Raw genomic sequence first — 21,520 nt, forward strand, 5'->3', positions numbered from 1 at the left:
CACAGAAAACAAGTGAGCGGATAATGACAATTTTGCCATTCACCTAATCTTAGGAATCAGTCAAGCCATGTGCACCAGATGCTGGAATCTGTGTGAACCAGAATGCCCAGGGGGGGTAAACCTGAAGCATCACTTGCAGAAGGCACAGCCAAACTCCTCCTTCACACTCAAAAACTCTCTGCAGAGAGATCACAGTGGCTTTACCATCTGAAGAAGTGAGACAAGATCACACGGCCAAAGGGTGTTATTGCAAGGACCAGAAAACTTCTCTACCTTTTCTAATAACACATTCAAGAAAAATTAATAGCCACCATCATTAAGAGAGCTTTTGCTTAAACTGAAAACACAACAGAGAAACACTCATCAAGACAATAATTAACAAAACCCATTTGAACTTGTAAAGAACTTACAGCAACTGAAATAGTGAATTTATTTGCCCTCATGGTATTTACAGTATATAATGGTCATTTTAAACAGAAGGACATGCAGCAAATCTTCTCCTGCAAATGCTCAAAGCCACAGGAATTAATGCCAGGGTCTGAGGTTTGCGAGCCTGGGCTGCTTACTGGACACACACATCACGCTTCATTTAGTACTACATGAAAGTTAATCAAGTTTAATAACCTTTTCCTGAAATGTCCCAGGAAATGAGGTAGAAAAATTAAAACAGTTAGATGTCTGCTGAAAAGCAAATATATTTATTATGCACTTTAATATACACAGGGATTTTTCGCTTAATATAATACAAGGAATAAAATAAAAATTTTACAATGTGAAATTCATTCAATGTACATTAAAGGCTATTTACAACCCACTCCAGGAAAAAACAGTCTATCTGCAAACCAAGTTAACTGAGGAGTTCAGATGGGGAATATTAAGCATAACAGACATTTGCATAGCAGAGTAACTGAGGAGGGAAAACACCTTTTTAGTTTTAAAGAAACGGTAATGTTTTCAATACTGATCACAAAGAAGACAAAAATGCATCAATTGTGCCTCGGTGTCTCTTAATGCATTTCTCTCCAGATGAGTTTTTCTACATGCACACAGTATGGATATCTGTGTCCACAAAAACAGTCTTTTTCCCCAGCTCTCCCATCAGGAATTTCGGATGTCTTGTGGAGATGACCTTGAAAGGACCAGCGAAATGGGATGAAGAGAAACAGGGTTCCTGCTGTATTCAGGTTTTTTGGGTGGTGAGAACTCCTGTCCTGGCAGAAGGAGCTGTGCTGAGTCACAGCCATACCCCTCTGCTCACCTCCCCTTCACTTACAGATGGCACAGGGAAGAATGGGGGAACAGCAACTTTGCTTGGCACACAAACCCCTGACAAATGGTGATGCTAAAAATCACAACAGCATGTGGAATTACACAGACCTTCTGAGAAGATAAATGATTTAAAGCAATTCATGCCCCATTCCAAAGGGATATTCAAAATGTGGCAGAATTTTCATTCTGAAAAGATTTGTGACAGGTCTACTTTCTGCTGATTTGGAGAGAGGGTTTCCCCACTGACTGTTTCAAATGTAAATACTTTTCACATGAAACCCACCTGACTATCTGTAAGTTGTGGCCCCTTGTGAAACTGGCCATATTTTTAAGTCCTCTGTCCACAAGGTGCAATTAATAACAATACAATAAAATTAAATAAATATAATCCCATTGACAGTCAAGGTCAGTAGAAAAAAATGTTGGCATTCAGGGATCCCTTTCCACAGAATAAAACATACATCTAATAACTAAGAAGAATCGTATTCTTGCACAGTATTGCAAATGTACTATACTTGAGGTTTGGAACAAGTTTGCTGAGAACAATTTGGTACTTTCTCTTCTCTAAACCACTAACCCTCTTAAGGCCATTCTGCCAGACTCCTGTTATGTTTATTTTATAATTGTCCCACGGGGACAAGAAATTCAATACATGAGACATTCAGAATAATCCATATTGCCGTGTGTCAGCTTCTAACCTCTAATTTTACTATATGCTGAATGCCTGACTATAAAAGATCCTTTTTTTTACATTTAGGAAAAAAGCAAATAAGAACGGTGGTGCAAGATTTAAAAAAAAATGTATTCTGATGACAGTTGATCATGATAACCAGACATGGAGCCCTTTAGTGCCTCAGAATATGCACTACATTTACATCCAGGGGCCATTCATCAAAGTTTAAGGATCTAATTAATCATCTATGAAAAATAACCTCAGCTCTCTATCATCTTATTTCTGGAATGATCAGAATTAGAGTATGAAAAAGATGAAACCCAAGCCTTTAGAAGAAATACTTGCATACAAAAATAGGCTTATTTTCTAAAGAGCAAGTCTGTGTAATGGTGAATAGGAGACTATAGCTTGCATTTGTAGGAGAAAAGAACCCACTTGTTTTATTTTATCTCTTGCAGAACTGTGCAAGTAAGATGTGCACATTCAAAGGAAAAACTCACACTGCTCACTTTCACAATGATGACCTCGACTTTGCTCTCTCACACAAGTACAGCATTTCTGCTGTAAGAGCAGGAAACCACCTTTCCATTATCCATAGATGGACTCTCCCAACTGCTGATTAACCAGGTACAGAGACACACTGGTTCTACCTAATCCCCATGAAGCAGTAACCACATTCATACAAGTTTGTGCTTTAAGGAGTTATTGTCTCAGGACAGGGCTAGCTCAGTAATCTCTGTACTCCCCAGGCAACACTGTCGCTGTGCTTTTCACTGCACTCTCACTCCGTATTCTCTCAGCCTCACTCACAAAGGGTCTGTATTTTCCATGGTTTGCTTTACCGACATTCCCAAAATTAGTCCTTTACCTTGGAAAAGAGAAAGAGCTGTTTCTAATGTATAGAGATATACAAGAAAGCAGGATCAGACATTTTAGCACCTCAGACATACCCATATTAGTTGCCTCATCACTGTAGCAGTAACAGAGGCTATGAAAGACCAAGTGTCCAAAATTTGCCTATTGCTTTCAGTGGTCCCAGTCTGCCATCCAGATTTGGTGCTGTAGTACCAGAGAGTAGATTTTTGCCTCTCAAAAATCCCAAAGACACTGCAGGTGGTTGCAGTCCAACTTCCTTGCCACCACTGAACAGCAATTACACAGACAGAACACACAAGTACAGTATTTATAAAATACTGTTACAAGACTTGTAATTCTGGAGGGAACCTTTTGAAGTACACAGGGAACTGACAATACATGACAACAACGCAAATGTGACAAACTTGTTGCTTATTTTCTTTAGCCACAAAAAAATAAATACAAAAAGCACTGCCTTTTCCATAACACAGTTCACTGTGGCACATGCACCTCTACCAAGCGATCTGGAATAGGAAATCAGAATTCCTGGTTCTTACCATTTTCAGCTGTGGTCAGGGAAATACAGCATATATCTTTCTGCAATTAAAAAAAGTGCTCATTCTGTGTATTAAATACAAAGTACACAAAATAAAATTTTGAAGCACAGAGGGTTATACTGAGAAGGCAGCCTGAAAATGTAGGCACGTTACAGTAATTAAGGTAACTGTACTGTAGGAATCACATTCTTGAATTTCTAGGTGGACTAAACAAGCACTGTTTGCTTTCATCCCAGCCAGCTGATAAATCATCGGGAGCAGAAGCGCTTCTGTTCACAGCATCATGGAATTGGCCTGGAAGTATAAAATAAAAACATTAGGCTTTGAAATAGTCTGTAACACAAACAGTATCGTCAGAAATGGAGCTGTATCATCCCTAATTAAAATCAAAAGCACACAACAACGACCTGATAAGGAAAGGTATTCCCTGCCTAACCCCAGTCCTGTGACTGATTCCCTGTGCTCTCTGCCATCCCAGCATCTACAAGGTCCCCACAGCAGGAGAGCTTCCCGGATATGCTGGGAAGCAGCAGCCAGGGAAGGAAAGCCATTCCTGTGGTGCTCCCATGGAGTATTTCTGATGTGATTCCCCACAGGTGACTCATTTATCCACCTGTCAGGGAAAGTACTGTATTTTCTGCTTGAGATTTAGCAAAACAGGAGGTAAATTACAGCCTGTGCCAAGCAATTCATAATCCACACAGAATTGTTCTAAACTCCCATCTTTAAAGTGATGCTCTGCAAAGTGTGAAGAGAAAAGCAAAAGGAACCATTTGGTTATCCACACCTCATTTTTTTAGCCATTTGCATAACCAAGAACTTCACTGAGAGAAACCGTGAATTTTCAGTAACACACCATTTGTTCCAGATAAAGCAAAGACAAATTTTAGTATTATATGAGGAATGTTCAGATTTCTTCATATGCTGTTCATATTTTAAAATCAAGAAAGATGGAAAAATTCACCAAACCCCATCTCTTGATGACAGGTCAGGTCAGATGAACACGTCATACGTCAGAACCACGCAATGGATTTACAATAAAGTATAACATGAAAGCAAGCGATGAACATCAGGTGCAGGCACATAAGAATTAGGAAATACAATCCTTAATTATATGTTTTAAAGTTTTATGGAAGCAGGAAAAAATTACAAATAAATTCTAATCCTGTTTGGGCATGATGTACTACTGTGGGAATCTGAAGTCCTTGTAACTTTCACGAAGATTTAAGGACTTTTCTCTCCCAGCTGATGATTCCTCTCTATGCCTGTTCCCGCTGTCCTGCCCCACAGCTCATCTGACCCTTTGGTAAAATTTGCATTTTACAAACATGCAGGCTCTAGTGCAGATGTTTTTGAACACATTACTGTTTCAAACCTTTTAATTTAACCAAAATGCCAACCCAACAGGATCCTGCACGATATTCTATTGCTCTGCAATTCTCCAGGGACCTCAACTACATCTGCAGATGTATCCCATTTAAATCAATTTCCAGGACATTTTGGGAAAATGCCTGTTTATGTGTTTTTGACAGCTGGAAACCTTCCATGTGTGGATTCTGCACCACTTGCAACTGTCCTAGAAACATGCTGTCTTTGATGACCTGCAGCAGAACTGAGTCAGAACTGGCAAGAACATTCTTGTTCTGAGGAGCAGCAGCAGCCTGAGCTGTCCAAAATGCTGCATTCACATACAAAAAATGTTTTCAAAAATAAGCCAACAAGCAGTAAGAGGTGGGCACACGTTTCATAAAGATGCTTCTTCTCTGAAATTCCAATAGAAAACATATGAACACGTTCCAAATACCCTAAAGAAACATACACCTCAACAGGAAGAGGGAGAAAAATAGAACCATTTTAGCTGACTCACTGGCAATTCATGTCTGAAAAAGAGACTTCTAATTACTTTTTCAGCTTAAAATACAGTATTGGAGAGGAGGTGAGATATCTAAATGACCTCCATCGATTAAGAACAACAGAATGGCCAGAAAATTGGTACTGTAAAATAGATTATAATTCTGCACTGAGAAAACCCCCCCCCCTTTTATAGGAAGATTACAGTAACAAATATAAAATCAAAGCTTTAGAAGAGTGTTTTATGCTTCACCCTTGAAACACACATTCAGAAAAGTGGTTGCCTATAACTTATAAGAACCTTCAGAAACTTTCTGAGGAGCATTTTCATAAATAATGAAATAGAGACTGTATCTGAAAATACCATGACCTGAAATTCTCATCTGTCCTTACATTTGAAAATGAAATTCTAAATTAATGCTATGTGAAACTCACTTATCAAAGACTGTGGGGCACAATTTGAGCAACTGAATTCAACAGACAACACGACAGTGATCCAATTCCTCTACAGCTGGTGCTTTTAAATTGACAGCGAAGGAAATACTTGCCAGGTTAAGATTTTTAACATCCATCACATAAGCAATTATGATGGTAAAGGATAATAAAATGTAATTTTAGCACATTTTAAATGAAATGCAGGCATTTGGTTCCTTTGTGACTGGGTAAGTTACCTTTTACAATGGTGTTTCCTTCTTGTAGTTGAAGCTTGGGTCGCTACCTTCAATCTGAAGTTTTAAGGCTTGCTTAAGGCTGAGTTCTGTCTCTGCGGGGGGATAGCCTTCCAACACATCCTGATGCCCTCTGTCCTGCACTGTTCGTGGGACAGAAACCCTGCCGAGAAAAACCTGATTGCTCTGAAGATGGTAATTTGGATTTGTCATAATGCCATTTCTCTTCTTCTGCTCCCCACTCTGTTGGTGAATCAGGAACTGCTGCTGAGATCGACCAATTTCTTGCTGAGCTGGAGGGACCAAAATTTTGCACTGTGGCTCTGGCGGCATCGATTTCAGTGGCATGCTAGTGCCAGATTTGGCAATAGGTACTCGTTTATCAAACTGAGTCATTTCATACTCTAGCACTTTGGGCTGGGAGGAACTACTCTGCTTTATTTTTTTTCCAGCTGACCCAGACTTGCTGGAGTTGTCAGTTTTGCCCCCTTTGTTCGCCTTAGTTGATTTCAAACTAGGTTTTACTTGGCTCCATTCAAACTCGCTACTCGGTGAATTATGATTTTGACTTAGGGAATGAGTTGTGGAAGAAGGAGAAACAATGGACTGCCTGCTTCTGCTGCGTGGCAGGGAATGCTGCTGGATTTGCTCCGTGAACGACAGGCTGTGGAAACTATCGATGGGCACCGTCTGAGCGGTGGCTGTCGAGGACGTGGTGCGGAGAGAAGAATTTTTGGAGCTTTTCAGGGAATTATTTGATAAAGATGACTTCTGACGGTCAACCGTGGAATCAGGAGACTCTGAAGGAGAACTGAAGGCGTGTGCAGGCCCATTGGATAAACCCCGCATTCCAGGCTGCATGTCTCCTCCAGTACTCCCTGAACTGTTGGACTTCATGGTTAAGGACTGCATTTTAGAGGAGACTGACTGTAAGGGTTTCTGCTCCATTGTGTGGACTGGAGACGGAGTGCAACCATTCAGAGTCGATGCACCATATTTTTCCAGTAATTTAATAATCTGGGAGTGTCCATTTTTGGCTGCAACCCGCATAGCAGTGCGCCCAAATTGGTCAGCGTGATTGGGATCAGCACCATGCTCCAGCAATATCTGGACAACGTCAATGTGCCCCTCTTGGGCTGCAATGCAGAGTCCAGTAGCACCTTGATTGCAAGTGTGGTCAACCAGAGCCCCATGCTCGATGAGAAGCTGCACGACCTTCACGTGGCCTTGCCATGCAGCAGACTGCAAGGCGGATCTCTTCTCGTTATCTGCAGCGTTCACATCAGCGTGGTATGTTATCAGCACCTGCACCATCTCCAAATGGCCCTGCCAGCAGGAAACATGGAGTGCTGTTCTTCCTTCAGCATCGCTTGCTTCGACGTTTGCACCATTTTCTAAAAAATACTCAGCCATTGTAAGCTGATTTTCTAACGCTAGGATATAAAGCGTTGGCCGGCCATCAGCATCTTTGTAGTTCACATCTGCTCCGTGGCTGAGCAGTAGCTCAACTATATCTCTGTGACCCTCTAAGGCAGCAACCCGGAGAGCATTTCTCCCATCGTAGCCTCTCTGATCAATGTTGGATTTATTTTCCAGTAACATCTGCACACAATCATAGTGACCTTCCTGCGCAGCTAATATGAAAGGTATCCGTCCATCATTATCAATTTCATTTGTTCTAGCACCTTGTTCTATAAGAGCTTCACAGATCAACCTGTGACCTTCAAAAGCTGCCATGTGCAAAGGTGTCCAGCCTGCATCATCTCTGTGATTTTCATCTAGCCCCCTGTCCAGCAGAGTCCGTACTACTTCAACATTGCCCTGTGCAGATGCTATGCTCAGGACCGTTCTACCTTCACTGTCAATGCTGTCAACAGCTGCACCCCAAAACAACAGAGTATTCACGACTGAGGCATGGCCCATGGAGGCTGCTGCCAGAAGCGGCGTCCTGCCGTTGTTGTCCGTGTGGTCAACATCAGCTCCTCCTTCCAGAAGCAGATCAACCACATCCACATGTCCTTCATAGGCAGCTACCAGCAGTGGAGTCATGCCATCCTTGTCACAGTGGTCGACTTCGGCACCGCGGTCGATGAGGAGGCTGACCACCGAGGCGTGTCCCTTACTGGCCGGCACGCAGAGCGCAGCCACCGACAGCGCCGTCCTGCCGTCCACGTCCTCGTGGTTCACCTCCGCACCGTGGTCCAGCAGGTGTTCCACGATCTCTTTGTGCCCCATGTATGCAGCTGCGATCAGAGCCGTCCTGCCCTCGTTGTCAGCTTTATTAACTTCAGCCCCGTGCTGGAGCAGATTCAGCACGATATCTTCGTGCCCTCCCCACGCTGCGGCTCTCAGCGCCGTCCGGCTGTCGGCATCCGCGCAGTCCACTTTGACCCCGGCGTACAGGAGCGCGGACACCACCTCCGTGTGCCCTCCCCATGCCGCCGACCGCAGCGCCGTCCAGCCGTCGTGGTCCGTGTGGTTGACGTTGGCCCCACAGCCGATGAGGCAGTTGACCACCTTGGTGTGCCCCTGCCGAGAAGCCAAGGTCAGCGCCGTTTGCCCGTGAGTGTCTTCGATCTCCAGGTCCGCTCCCCTTGACATCAGCAGGTTGACCACGTCGAGGTTGCCGCTGTACGCCGCGTTGGCCAGGAGCGTTCTCCCGTTGGAATCGCACTGGTTTACGGACGCCCCGTTGTCCAACAGGGTGCGGATGGAGTCCTCCCTCTCCAGGGCCTGCCGGACGATGCAAGACGTGCGGTCGTCTTCGCTGTTGACATGAGCACCAGCCTTCACCAGCAGCTGCAACACCTCTTGCTCTTTAGGAATCAAGGTTGACAGGGAGTCTTTGACAGGTGTGCCATTCCATATCATCCACAAAGCCAGCTCTGAAGTCTCCAACTGTAAATTAGAATTAATGAGATGCAGTGCAAACTCTTGAGCTTCTAAAGGTGTTAAATCCTTTGCCCTGCAGGTGTAACTCATCGCCAGCATTCTGTGTCCCTCTGCGGCGTTACACAAGTATTTCTGTGTACAGTGCTTTACATCCAGCAACCACTCTGCAAAACTGTAATGAAACAAGATTTTTGTATTTCCAAGGCCATCGATAAGGACTTTGGACAGGACATCCAATTTGCGTTGAAAGTCTTCCATTGTCAGTGTCATGTTTTTGGTCCACACTGCGTGATACAATTCTGTGGTGGTCAGGGGCCTGCAGGCTGCAAGAATTACATTAAGGATGGGCTGGACTTTTGCAAACTGTTTTCTCACAAAAAGTCTCTGACAGAGCCAAAGGTAGAGGCCATTTAATGTTCCTGGAATATCACGGATCTCCCGTAACATGATAAAATTCTCCACAACTCCATCTAGGACACGTTCCAGATACAAAAAGCAACCGCTGCTTTTGATGTGAAGCTGATTTAGCATTTCTGCCGTTTCTTTTGTGAGGTGTTGTCTCAGGGCTTCCTCCTGGTCCAAACGATGCAGAATATACTGCTGCACATCTTTCACAATGTAAGCCTTTCGGAGGTCATCCAGACTTATCTTTCGAAAACCTGTTGAGAGGGGAGAAAGTTGTAATTATTTCTGATCCAGTTCTGCTGAACACAACGTTGAAAGAAGAGTAAATAAAAGCCAAGACATTTTTGGGTGGGGAACACCCACAATAAAATATTTTCCCCTGTAAACACAGTGAATATAAATTAATTATAATAGCAGAAAACTTTGATAATTAGATGCACTGTTATCATCAGCTACTATAAGAAAAATATGTGCTATTAACAAAAATAATATTGAAAATCACTCTGAATTAGGCATTGTGCATCTGCCTTGGACAATACTAAACACCTAAGCAAAACCATCAAAACTGCAACCAAAATAAGATTATTAAGTATTATTATATTATTAAAAGAATAATCCCTTCTCCAGTGTGGTTAACAATGGAATTCTAAGTAATTTTCAGCTACTTAGATTAAGACAACTATTATGTTTATTTAATTGCAGAAGAGGGTATTCACTCACACCTGCTGCATATGAATGATTAAATGTATATAAATCACTAACTTCACCGCCACAGTTTCTTTTAAAAGCTTTTATGATACAGGAGAGGCGCTCAAAAATAGTTTTAAACATCTTTAGACCTCTGCGCATGGAAAATTACCTACTTTTTGCAAGTGAGGACTGAGTTCTAGATAAACACCCCGATTCTCTGGTAGGTGACTCATTGTATAAAGACACAGGTTCTGTTGTAGTCATGATCTCATTGTTTTTCCAGCCTGTTTACTCTTTAGAGGGAAGAGGGACATTATTTCACACATGAGGACTGTGTCCATCCCCTCCACACTCAAGGGACACAGGTCTCAGCAGCACATGTGAGGAAGTTCCCTGCGTCACCTTAGCGGCCGCAAGACTCTCAGGAATGGGGCTGAACCAAGGCAGAGCCGTGTGGATACACAGCTGCCTCTGCCATTTCAAACATTTGCTCTGGTAGGGCCAAGGTAAGCACTTGATGAGGACCTACCCTCTCTGATTAATGACACATTGCGTTGTTTGAACGCTGCTCTTGCAGAAGTTACAGGAAAACCACAGAGGTCATGGACGCAGCAGCTTCAGTGACTGTGTTTCAGGCCAGCACGGCACCTCACTTCTCCATGGACAGGTTGTGATCCTTTCCTTACAGCCAGATCAGCTCATCAGACACAAAACCACCCCTGCTCTTCAAATCAAAGCAAAGTTACTAAACCCTAAACTATACTTAAGGAGAAGCAACCATAGATCAATGCATTCAATTCAATTCTGACCCCATCTCCACGGAAAAAAATCATTGTAAGTGAGCCTCTGAAGGATGTTGCCTCCAGATCCCTGTGGATCAAACTGCCCCGTCTGTGAGGTTGTTCTGACAGTAAATTCAAGCTGGTAACAGAGCTGTGGTTTTTGCTCCCCAGTGGTTTCAGCAGGGGTTCTGAATGTCCCATTAAGGTCACTCTGTTAATTGTTTAGTCTACAGGAGTACTGTACAAACACGACAGATGAGAACAGAGAGGCCAACTATGGAAGTGTTACTAAAATATTTCTGCTTCCCTTAGTAAGTATGGAAGCACTATAAACAGGGCCAAACCAATAGAATACCTAAAACAAAATCATGCTTCCCCACAAAATCACTGGTAAGGACATTTTTGCACTGTCAGTTCAGAGGATAAGACTACACAAGTAAGATTGACTATTTGAAGATTTTTGAATGAGAAGGCCAGGAGGAAGAAAATCTTTTTCCATTTCAGAGGCTTTTTTTGTTTTTTTTTTTTTTTTTGATTTGGCTCTAAAACAAAACACAGAACCAGCTTTATCTACCATAATGTGCCACAAATTCAAGTAATGTCCTAACCTGACCTGCAGGATGGCATAATTCATTGCTTTACTATGTATTTTATTAAAATATTCTGTATATAACTTTGTGAAGCCCTTTATTCTTGCACATAACCCAAATAGAAAACTTTGCTGAGTAAGAGCAGACAGTGCCCTGTGATTCTGCAGATCCCAAGCTCCCAGTTGAAGTGAGAGGCTGTTTCTAGGTCAGGATCCTTCAGAAGACACAGAAATGAAAAAATAACACCAAAGCCAGGGCATTGCTTGGTGCATGGACTCACAGGCACAAACATACAAGGGGCTGTAATTAAAGACAAGTCTCCCTTGCTTGGCTCATGTATGCAGAAGGAACAGCTCTATTTTGCTCAATTTGAAGCAAATACAACCACCCCTCTCACTCACCTTCCTTTGAACTGCTCTACTTCTCCTTGCACAGATCTGTCCCTGTCTCTTGGCTGAACAAGAACAGGCAGGGAGCTCTGCACACTCATTCTCTATGTCTTTAGACCTAAGTGACCTTGCTCACAAAATCCTCAACCTCTCACATTAATCCCATGCCCACATCCTTCCTTCCGATATGTACCTGTAAATGTAAGCTGTTTTTATTTTTATATCGCTCAAGTGTTTTTTCAGTAGTGGACTTCATTTCCTGCCATGAGAAAACCCCTGATGGACTGGCACAACAGCAATTCTGAGATTTCAGCTGATGTTCAGTGTTGCCTGACTAATGACTACACTTCACCTCCCCTGACTCCCAGCCTTCCCAGGAAAACTTGCAGTGAATAACTGTTTAAGTGCCTCTGTCTCAGTCTCCCTATCTCTGCTTCAAAAATAAGACTCTTGCTTGCCTTGCAAGCGTTCTTTGAGAAACAATTTCCATTTTGCTTCCCAAAATGGGTGGGAAAGTGAACAAAAAATCCAAACCCTAAGCCCTCCAAATAAAAAGAAGTAAAAAGGAAGGGCTTGTGTGTTTGGCCTTTTTTTTTTCCCTTTAAATGAGGTACCATTGTGCAAAGAAGCAGTGGATGCTCCATTCCTGGAAGTGTTCAAGGCCAGGTTAGATGGGCTTTGAATAACCTGGGATAGTGGAAGGTGTCCCTGCCCATGGCAGGAGGTTGGAATGAGATGGTGTTTAAGGTCTCTTCGAACACAAAACACTTTAAGATGCTCTGATTACTTTGTTCCACACTAGAGCAAAAAATATTACCCTGATGTGTTCTTACCTGAGATACACCAAATATCTAAACACTTCAGAGAAATAAATAAATTTCAGAAGGCTTCAGAGCAGTTTTAAACTATTTGATTGGCTGCATGTTTATGGAAGCCAAAAATTGCTTTTGTTTTTCCTTTTTTTTTTCTGCAGTTTTTCCATACATTCCTTGTTAATGAGATCCTATATATCGTATCTGAAAATAGGTTTGGATAGCAAGAAGCACACTACACTCACAGAGACCTCCATGCATCCCAGGGACAAAATGCCCTTTAAGGGCTGGGGTTAACAAACTGCCATTGTAACAGACTGTTGGACATAAACAGGATGTTAATTTTAACCATGCACCAGATCACACTATAATAAGCAAATAATTCAAAAGAAGCCTTATAGGTAGAACTGATTTTTTTTAGGTCTGAATTTTTTGTTGCTAGCTTGAAGAAGGAAAACAAAGCTATATTTTTTGCCCAAATATCTGCCTAAATGAAGCCATTTTACATTTCCAAACAAAGCTCCAGTAAACTCACTTTTCAACCCTGCCATACAATAAGTCACTTTCATGGACAAGAAGCATCAAAATACTAAGAGAAAGCTCATTTTGTTTCAGATACATTCACATGAACGACTTAAGCTCAGCAAAACAGAAGTTACAGTAGACAGAACTTGCAGTCCCACGACCCTGCTGCTTGCATTGTTAAAATTTTTCTTACAACACATCACTTTCAACCCAATGGGAGCTCCAATATGGATTGTTCTAATTTATTACATTTCTGGCAGTTCTGTAAACAAATCTGTTCCAAATGTATTCCTTGGCAAGACCTAGGGTCATTCAAAAGGGGGAAAAACGTATCTTGGTTATAAATACTTTTATAGCATGTCAACCTTTTCATACTTTAATAGTAAAAAAGCTATTAACTAGCAAGTTTCAATACTTAAAAATATCCTCCCACTTTCATATCTTTAAATGGATTTACATAAGCACATAACAGAAGTTTTAAATAAATTTTAATGTATTTAACTGAATTGTTAGCTTTAGAGTAATCCAAATTATTACAAACATGGCAGTTATTTGACATTAATAATTTATGCTGCTGATCTAAACATGTATTGAATCAGGTACTTCTGTGGCCATTTATGCACACCTGCTCAAAAAGAATAACTTATCCAGCAGAGTAAAGGGCACCTGGAGACTCAGGCAGCACACTTAGTTTTAGTGCATTTGCAGTATATCGTGCATTACAAATTTCTCTGCCTCTTCTGCAGGTGCTTTGAGACACTGAGGCTGAAATCTGCTGCTCTCACTGCTCCGTGTCACTGCACAGAAGTTTATTTAATTAGATCTACAGGTAATAGTCCATTTAAAACAATTTAGTCTTCTCTCTTTAATTACAAGGCAATTAAATTCCAAGTTCACACACAACTTTTTACAAGGAAATTTGAAATTCCCTAGTACAATGCTTTCAAAGTGGTAATGAAAAGAAAGGACACAGTAATTAAAAGCTCCCTATATATTTCCCAAGCATTCTAAGTATTTTTTCTCTCCAAACAGCAAACCTAAACAAGAAATAAACTTTTTCAGATCTTCAATATTATAAAAGTAAATTTTACAACCACATAAATACATAGTTTATCTTTCATAGCAAGAATCCAACTCCCATGAAGATTTCAAAGAAACATGATATCATCCAAATAAATTCCAACCTACAATGAAAATCTAGAGGACAACTTAGATTTTTTATTTTAGGAGCAATCTCTCCTGAAGTAGTCTCATGCCATTTATTTTCTGGAATGGCAGATAGGTTCAGCTCCAAATCTGGCAACTGATTTGATTTGGAGATTCAGCAATAGAACTACTTGAGTAGCTGTAATCACCAAACAGGGAGGTTTCTGAGAGAAGCTGCATTATGAGTTTTTACTGTATTTCTCTAAAATATTCACATTTTTGCCTCTTTTTTAATTTTTTGGGAAGGCTGTAAGGAAAACAACCTTCCACATCTATTCAGACCAGTAAACAGTAGAAACATAAGAATGACACGTTCCCAAGATTTCCAGTCAAGACTGAATTTGGATAAATATCAACTCCTAAAAGTTTCTGTCCGTCTGAATTGAATTGACAAATAAAAAGGATGAGTGAAAAATGGATGACATTGTCAGTTCCTGCCTATGGACAAGAGGATAAATGGATCTTAAGCTGCCTCTGGCAGCTTAAGGCTATACTGGACCTTTTCACCTGTACTTTTTCACCTGTACTTTTGCTTTTTTATCGAATTTTCCAATATCTTTCGGTATTTGCCATTAACTTCACGAGAACTACGGCTCCCTGAGATGTGACATCTGCACAGGTTGTGCTGCACTGGTGCACTCATGCCTCATGCATGAGAAGGAATTCTTTGGAAGAATGTCAGTGTTTAACTGAGGGGTATAATCACGGCAGAAATCACAGATACTTGATTTATGTGTCTAGCAAAAAAAGAAGAAATGAGTTAAATTTCTATTAAAAAACCACCAAACAACCTTTTAAAACCATTTTTATATATGCACTTTTGCCTATTACCTTTATGCTGTTAATGAGAATTTATCTGCAGTTCATTCCAACTTATCTATGTAAAATTCTCTGATTTTAAAATACCTCAAGTTTTCCAACTAATATGAAGGATTTTCAAGACAGAAATTTAGTTTTGTAAGCACAACTCCTATGCTTTTAGGCTTTAGTCTCGTTTTAGAAGAAGCATTAGAATTAGCTCATTAGCCAAAAATGAAAAACCCCATATTTTATGTACTGTGCCACTTTCATGTTGGAAAGGCTGTGCTGATGTAGCTGCTTGAGTGCCCACACTTGGAGCCAAATGATAACAAATGATGCTGTGGGAGACAACGTGGATAACTGCGGGTGCAAGACAGAATTGTTAAATTTAGGGGAAAAGCCATTGGGAAAAGCAAGCAGGCAGCATGTGGAGGTTGGTGACAGAGCATATGAAGAGAAGGCAGTTATCTGTCCCTCTCCTTTTGTAACTCATTTGGCATTTGCTCACTGTGGAGGGTGACCGCAGACTCAGCCAGGCATCATCTCACATTTGGTTTGTATTTTTGAGGTTGTCTCTGGAGCCACAAGAGGCAAAACTTTTTTTTTTTTTACTTTTTTTTTTAAATTAATGAAAGCTGAGCATCTCAGTAAGGGGAAAAAAATCTGTAGCACACTGTGCTACTACAGAATCTGGGAATACAGAAGGGCTCAGGGCACAAGCTGCAGCAGATGCAGGCACAGCTATTGAGTTCTATTCAGTTTTCATAAATAAGTCGCCACTAGAAGTGAAAAAAGATCAGAACAAACACCCCTCCTCCTTTTCTCATTCTTAAGAGTGCTAGGGAGGATTATTCACCACTGGCAGCGTCGGGATGACTGTGGGTGAGAAAGACTGGACTCTCTCTTCCATGTCATCACTATTTTTGGCTCAGGAGCTGCTTGCACAACTCCCATCTGTACTGCACTCCCAAAAAGAGCTTCATGAGGACAAGGCCACTGCAGCAGGCCTGCTTCCACTCCTTGGGTACACTTGGCTGAAATGAGAGCTAAACCTATTTGTCAGCCAGATCCGGAGGAAGTTTTCACTGCATGAAAATTTTAAGTGAAAACAGATATAAACTTACTGCAAACAAATTAATATTGGTTAATGTACATTTCATACCATACTCCAAAACTTTTTTAACAGAAAACAATACAGATGGGATACATTTTCTTAATCAATCCTAAAAGGATCCCAGTCTCTCTTACAAAGTTACAGTGAAACTGATTTTTATTTGGTCCAAATACTGATCTTCAATTCTGCCTGCCCACCAACTAAATTTTAAATAGCTTTAAAAATTGGCTCAGCTAAAAGCAAACATTCAAATACCACAAAGGAGAAGACGAGTTTGCCCCAGTAGAAGAGTTAATGTCAGTCAAACCTTTTCAGGCCAGAACTCAAAAAGAAATCCACTTTATTTGCGGTTTTACAACACCAAGTTGCATAGTTTCTGAAGTTAACAGAAGCTTCAGCCATGCTCCTCATATCCTCCCTACACCACCTACAAACCTGAGTATTGGCTGGTAGCAGGAAAATCCTCCCACAGTGCAATAAATAGGCAGCCATCACATTTGCTGTAATGTCACATTTTCCTTTCATAGCGGCTAAACCACAACTTCCTCCAAATAGACCCTAAAATTTCTTCTCAATTTGTATCCAATTCTTTCTTTGCTGCACCTTTCCACAGTGAAGATGGGATTATAGTATCACACACCAATTTGCCTTACACTATTCATCAAGTCATACTCTGTGGAAATGAAAAATTAACTCACTGGAATTAATTTATTTTACAGGCATATCCATTACTTCTGCTGATTCTTCCTGTCAGAAATTCCATTTGGAAATATACTTAGAAGACAACAGTAATTTTTTAGGGCTTGTCTGAAACACTATGATTCAATGGAAATAGGACTGTTGTGAGAAAGTTTTGTCTGGTTTTTTGGCAATAACAACATGTCTAATCAGCCAAACTTTGACAAACTATTCCATATGAATGCCTGAAGGAACTCTCTGAAGTTACCCCAAAGTTTCTTTTAGTTGTCACATACTCCCAAATACCAGCCTTCATGTCTGCCACTGATTAATACAGTACTTCATTCCAAAATGCAATTATCCCATTGACCTTCTGCCACTGTGGAAACGAGCAAGCCTATGGGTCTAAGTTCTATAACCACATTTTTGTCCTAATTGTGTCCTTAATACACACAGGCTTTATACACAGCCCTGGAATCCAGTCCAGATATTGCCTTTTATTAAATTTCAGAGAACTTCCAGTAACAATGTCATTACAGTCAAGAAATGTTCTCATGACACAGTAAAGCCTGGATGAAGAAGCTGTAAAATTTTTTTTACTGTGCAACCTTTGCCAAAAGCATAGTCCAAGAATGCACAACTACATTGTTCCTCTCTCCAGTTTCACCTTCAGAGATTATTACCCACTTTCTGCAAACACAGGGAGAGATTTTAATGGGAGATGAAAGGAAAACCTTCTGAGGTTGTAAGGAATGGGTGTATGCAGCTGAAATACTTCTGCACTTACACATCAGCTATGCTGTTTGAAGCTTTACAAAATGAGCAAAGCAAGACAAAAACTGAAAACACTGAAGAGAACATGGATGCTATGCAAAGGTAAAATTTAACCCTAAAATGCTTGGCTGATTTAAAGTTTCCATAGTGCTTGGGAAACAGGGATGTGTGTTTTTTAGAATTGCTATTTTTGCTATTGTCATTTTTTAGAACTAAGCATGCAGCAGCGCTTTCCACCATTCCCAGGGCCTGGTAAATACAATGTCCTAGGTACAGGTCCCAAACAATTCCTGTGCTCACCTGTAAACATTTTTGTAACAGCTTTACTCTGCTTGCGGGCAGAACACAGCAGGAGCAGCCATGGAGGGAAGAACTCGAAGTGGCTGGCTAAAATGTCTGCTATTGTCCCAGACAAACTCGTGGAATTCTGTTCACCCTCGGAAACGTTACAGCCCTCATCCACCGAATCCACCAGCATGAAGAGGCTCTGCTGAGGGGGCTTCATTCCCAAGAGAGGCAGCAGAATGCACCTGGAAGGACATGACACAAATTCCGTATTTTAGATGCATTTAACAATACATTGAATGTCATATAGGCATGCAAGATGAAGCTAGGAGCAACTTAAAAATGCAAAGTTACTTTCTAAATATTTACCATGGAAAATATTGAAATAGACTAAACTAAAAGAAATACTTTAAACAGGTAGTGATGTAATTCTTGTTTAGACACCATTACTTTTTCATGAACTTTTAATTTATAACAATACTTTAAAATTATGTCACAGTGTTCAAGGCTAATTAGAAGACTTGCAAAAATGTTGCTTCACTAAGAAGATACTTGGCCTAAAGCTTAAGAACTTCACTACTGTTGTCTCTACCAAAGCTGTTGCTATCGCTTGTCAGAAACGAATAGTGATCAACAGCTGGTCACGAAACAAAAATCTGAAAGACACATGAAATATCAAAGCTTAAAGAGTTCAAGTCTGAATGAATAATGCTATTACAAAGAACAGAATTTCTGCCATACCTTCACAAATAAAATGCAAATTAATAGCAGACTGAGGCATTCAGTAGTGACTTTGATGTATTAGCTTTTATTTATACTGAAGTTGCCAAGCTCCTGTTACTGGGAAAGGATTATCTGCATCCTCGGGATGCAGCTCTAACAACACATCTGATCGTGTGCCTAAATATTTCAAATTTTCATCTACTGTTGTTCTCTTCAGCAGGTGGTTCTTAGAAATATACCTAACTGCATTTACATGTATTTATAAATAGCACTACATAACCATCATGCACGTATTCAGTATTTCCACACTACACTACTGTTTTCTGGGAAACTATTTCATAGTGATTTGGGCCTGTAAGTTTCACTGACTAGATTATCTTTAAATACACTTGGCAAGTAAACTTTGACTTTATAGTACAAGGTTTTGGAAAATGAAACGAGGTGAGAAAAATACATATCTGACAGTTTACTCTCTTGTAAATTTGCTGTTTGCACATGTTCAGAAGGCATGCCCATTGCAAGTATTTTTTGTTTTACTCAAGACCATAATAACCTTTTTCAGTTTATTTTACTGAACAAATTTACCTTCAGAAGACTTTGGTCAACACATTATCACCTACCAAGCATTCAAATGGGAATATAGGAAAATCTTGCCTGTTAATGCAAGAATTTAACCCACTTCAGAAACTATGCATAAGCCTTGTTAGGGAGAGGTTTGTTATTTTCTGGTTTTCTGACTGAGAAAAAAGCAAAATGGAAAGTGGTGCAATTTTCATGTCTCACAGTAACAGCAGAACCTAGCAGAACAGACTAGGGGGGAAATTTCCTCAGAGGTATAAAAAGGATGTACAGGATACTTGTGATCTGAAAATATTCAGTATTACATGGATTTTAAAACATGACCTTCCCCTCTTTTTTTTTTTCAGAAACACAAGACTTCTGGAACTCTTTGGTAGTTCCCCAGCTAGATATTCCTTCAGAGGATGCCTGACATACAATTGAAATCACTGCTCACTAAGCTGGGAAGTTAACCAGCTACCAATTTACAGAACAGGAAATTAAAGTAGCCATGAGGTTAAAATTACTTTCCCAAGTGATGCCAATCCCAGAATGAAAGGAGGCAGTTGGAAATGACCACATTTTCCACCCCTTCCCCCACCACAATGCTGCCTCGTCCCCTCAGCTATTTCTGTCAGGGCATTTTTCCTGCAACATTTCTTTCCCTATCAAAACTAATTTTCTTCTCATATAGTTCTCTGTATGAAATTACTTGTTGAGAATGAATGTTACTATGAGATATGACGAAATGGTAATGGTTATCTTAAATTAAAAATCTCACTTAAAATCTATGTGACCCCAACAAAATGCCTACAAAACACCTTAGGATCATCAGAAGCATTCTTGTGTCTGTTTTTACCTGTCAGGAACACCACCAAGAAAAGCAAACAGTCATGTCTGGGAAAGCTTCCCAAAACACTCTGCCTCCAAATAGGGCTGGAAGCAGATGTCTCAGGAATAATGTAAGCACTGGGCAAGCACTAGAAGACCAAATTTTACCAGTACTCTCAGCAATCACTGCTTCCAGGGACTTTCTGAGATTCAGTCTTTGCATTTCCCTTAACTGACCACACTTCCACAGGTTTGTCCCTATCTTGTATGAACTGGTTTAAGGCTCTGGCATTCCCAACAGCAAGGCTGTCTGCAGCTTAGCTACACACTGCATGAAATAACCCTTCCTTTTGTAGTTTAAAAGCCAAAATGTCCTTGTTCCATTTGATAGCCTTCAACCTCTGACTGGAAGGGGCAGTGAGCAGTAATGTCATATTCCCACTATCTATGCCATTTGTACCACAGCCTCTCTGAGCTATTTTTTCCCAGGCAAACGAGTCCTAGCATATTGAAGCTGCTCCACAAAATGCTATTCCACAGCCCCTTGTCTCCCTGTGCTCTGCTTCCTTCCACTTCACAATACTTGTACTTCTGAATCTTAACATAATTTAAATTCCACTACGAAAAATATATGCACATAAGAAATGAGGCACAATGACTTCCCCCAGCCTAGAGCAATATTAATAAAAGTGTGGCATTAACAAGATATTGATCAGGCTTTCTCTTCAAGTGCCCTTTGAAAGTGTTTGATAAAATTCTGTTCTTCTGAGACACTTTACATCATGAGTTCAGAGTCGATGCCAAAGAACATAACAGTGAAACTTTTTGGGAAGTGCTGAGCTCATTTGCCAGAAGTCACATTATGTGACAGCCAGGGGATCAGCCCCAGACAGCACGGGGTTATGAAAGGCAGGTCCTGCCTGACCAACCTGATTTCCTTCTAAGTCAGTGACCTGCTCAGTGGATGAGGGGAAGGCTGTGGATGTTGTTTACCTAGACTTCAGTAGAGCCTCTGCCAGCGCTCCCCACATCACCCTCCTGGACAAACTGGCTTGATGGTGGAGCCTAAAGAGAGGTGGGGAAGGGAGTTAAATCCAGCTGGGGGCAGGTCACAGGTGGTCTTGCCTGGGCTCAGTACTGGGGCCAGTTCTGTTTGGTATCTTTACCACCGATCTGGACCAGGGCACTGAGGGAACCCTCACTAAGTCAGTCTCCTCTCCCAAGGCATGGTTTAGTGGTGGACTTGGCAGTGCTGGGTCAATGACTTCAAAGGTCTTTTCCAACCTACACCATCCTATGAGTCTGTGCTTGCCTCCAAAACATGACTTCGTGATTCCACTCCCCTACCATCTCTTGATTACACAGGAAAATAACATAAATCAACATGGAATTAACAATGTCTTTAAAGCACTTCCCTCAAGGGTGATTCATCTACAGATTGTTGTAACAGATTGCTTAATTGCAGAGTGCCTCTCAAAAGATTGGAAGTTGATTTTCTTTACCTTCTGAAATGGTAACAGGTTTATCTTTACAACTTTCATATTTAATACAGATATAAAAGTGGTCATCATTAAAAACAACCAAGTTAACTA

At 40.9% G+C, this 21,520-nt stretch overlaps 1 protein-coding gene across 2 annotated transcripts in view; it reads right to left on the reverse strand.

The window, feature by feature from the left end:
- Nucleotides 1–677: 677 nt before the first annotated feature.
- ANKRD50 (ankyrin repeat domain containing 50) overlaps nt 678–21,520 on the reverse strand; it is a 39,687-nt gene continuing 18,844 nt past the window's right edge. For both annotated transcript variants that reach the window (XM_063415014.1, XM_063415015.1), the window contains exons 3-5: nt 17,832–18,061; nt 5,877–9,424; nt 678–3,648 (exon numbers count right to left, since the gene is read on the reverse strand). In XM_063415014.1, the coding sequence (XP_063271084.1) occupies nt 5,880–9,424; nt 17,832–18,061 (3,775 nt within the window). In that variant the 3' untranslated portion in view covers nt 678–3,648; nt 5,877–5,879. The remainder of the gene's footprint in view (nt 3,649–5,876; nt 9,425–17,831; nt 18,062–21,520) is intronic.

The sequence above is a fragment of the Prinia subflava genome, chromosome 18 (assembly GCF_021018805.1).
Source record: "Prinia subflava isolate CZ2003 ecotype Zambia chromosome 18, Cam_Psub_1.2, whole genome shotgun sequence".
Taxonomy (NCBI): domain Eukaryota; kingdom Metazoa; phylum Chordata; class Aves; order Passeriformes; family Cisticolidae; genus Prinia; species Prinia subflava.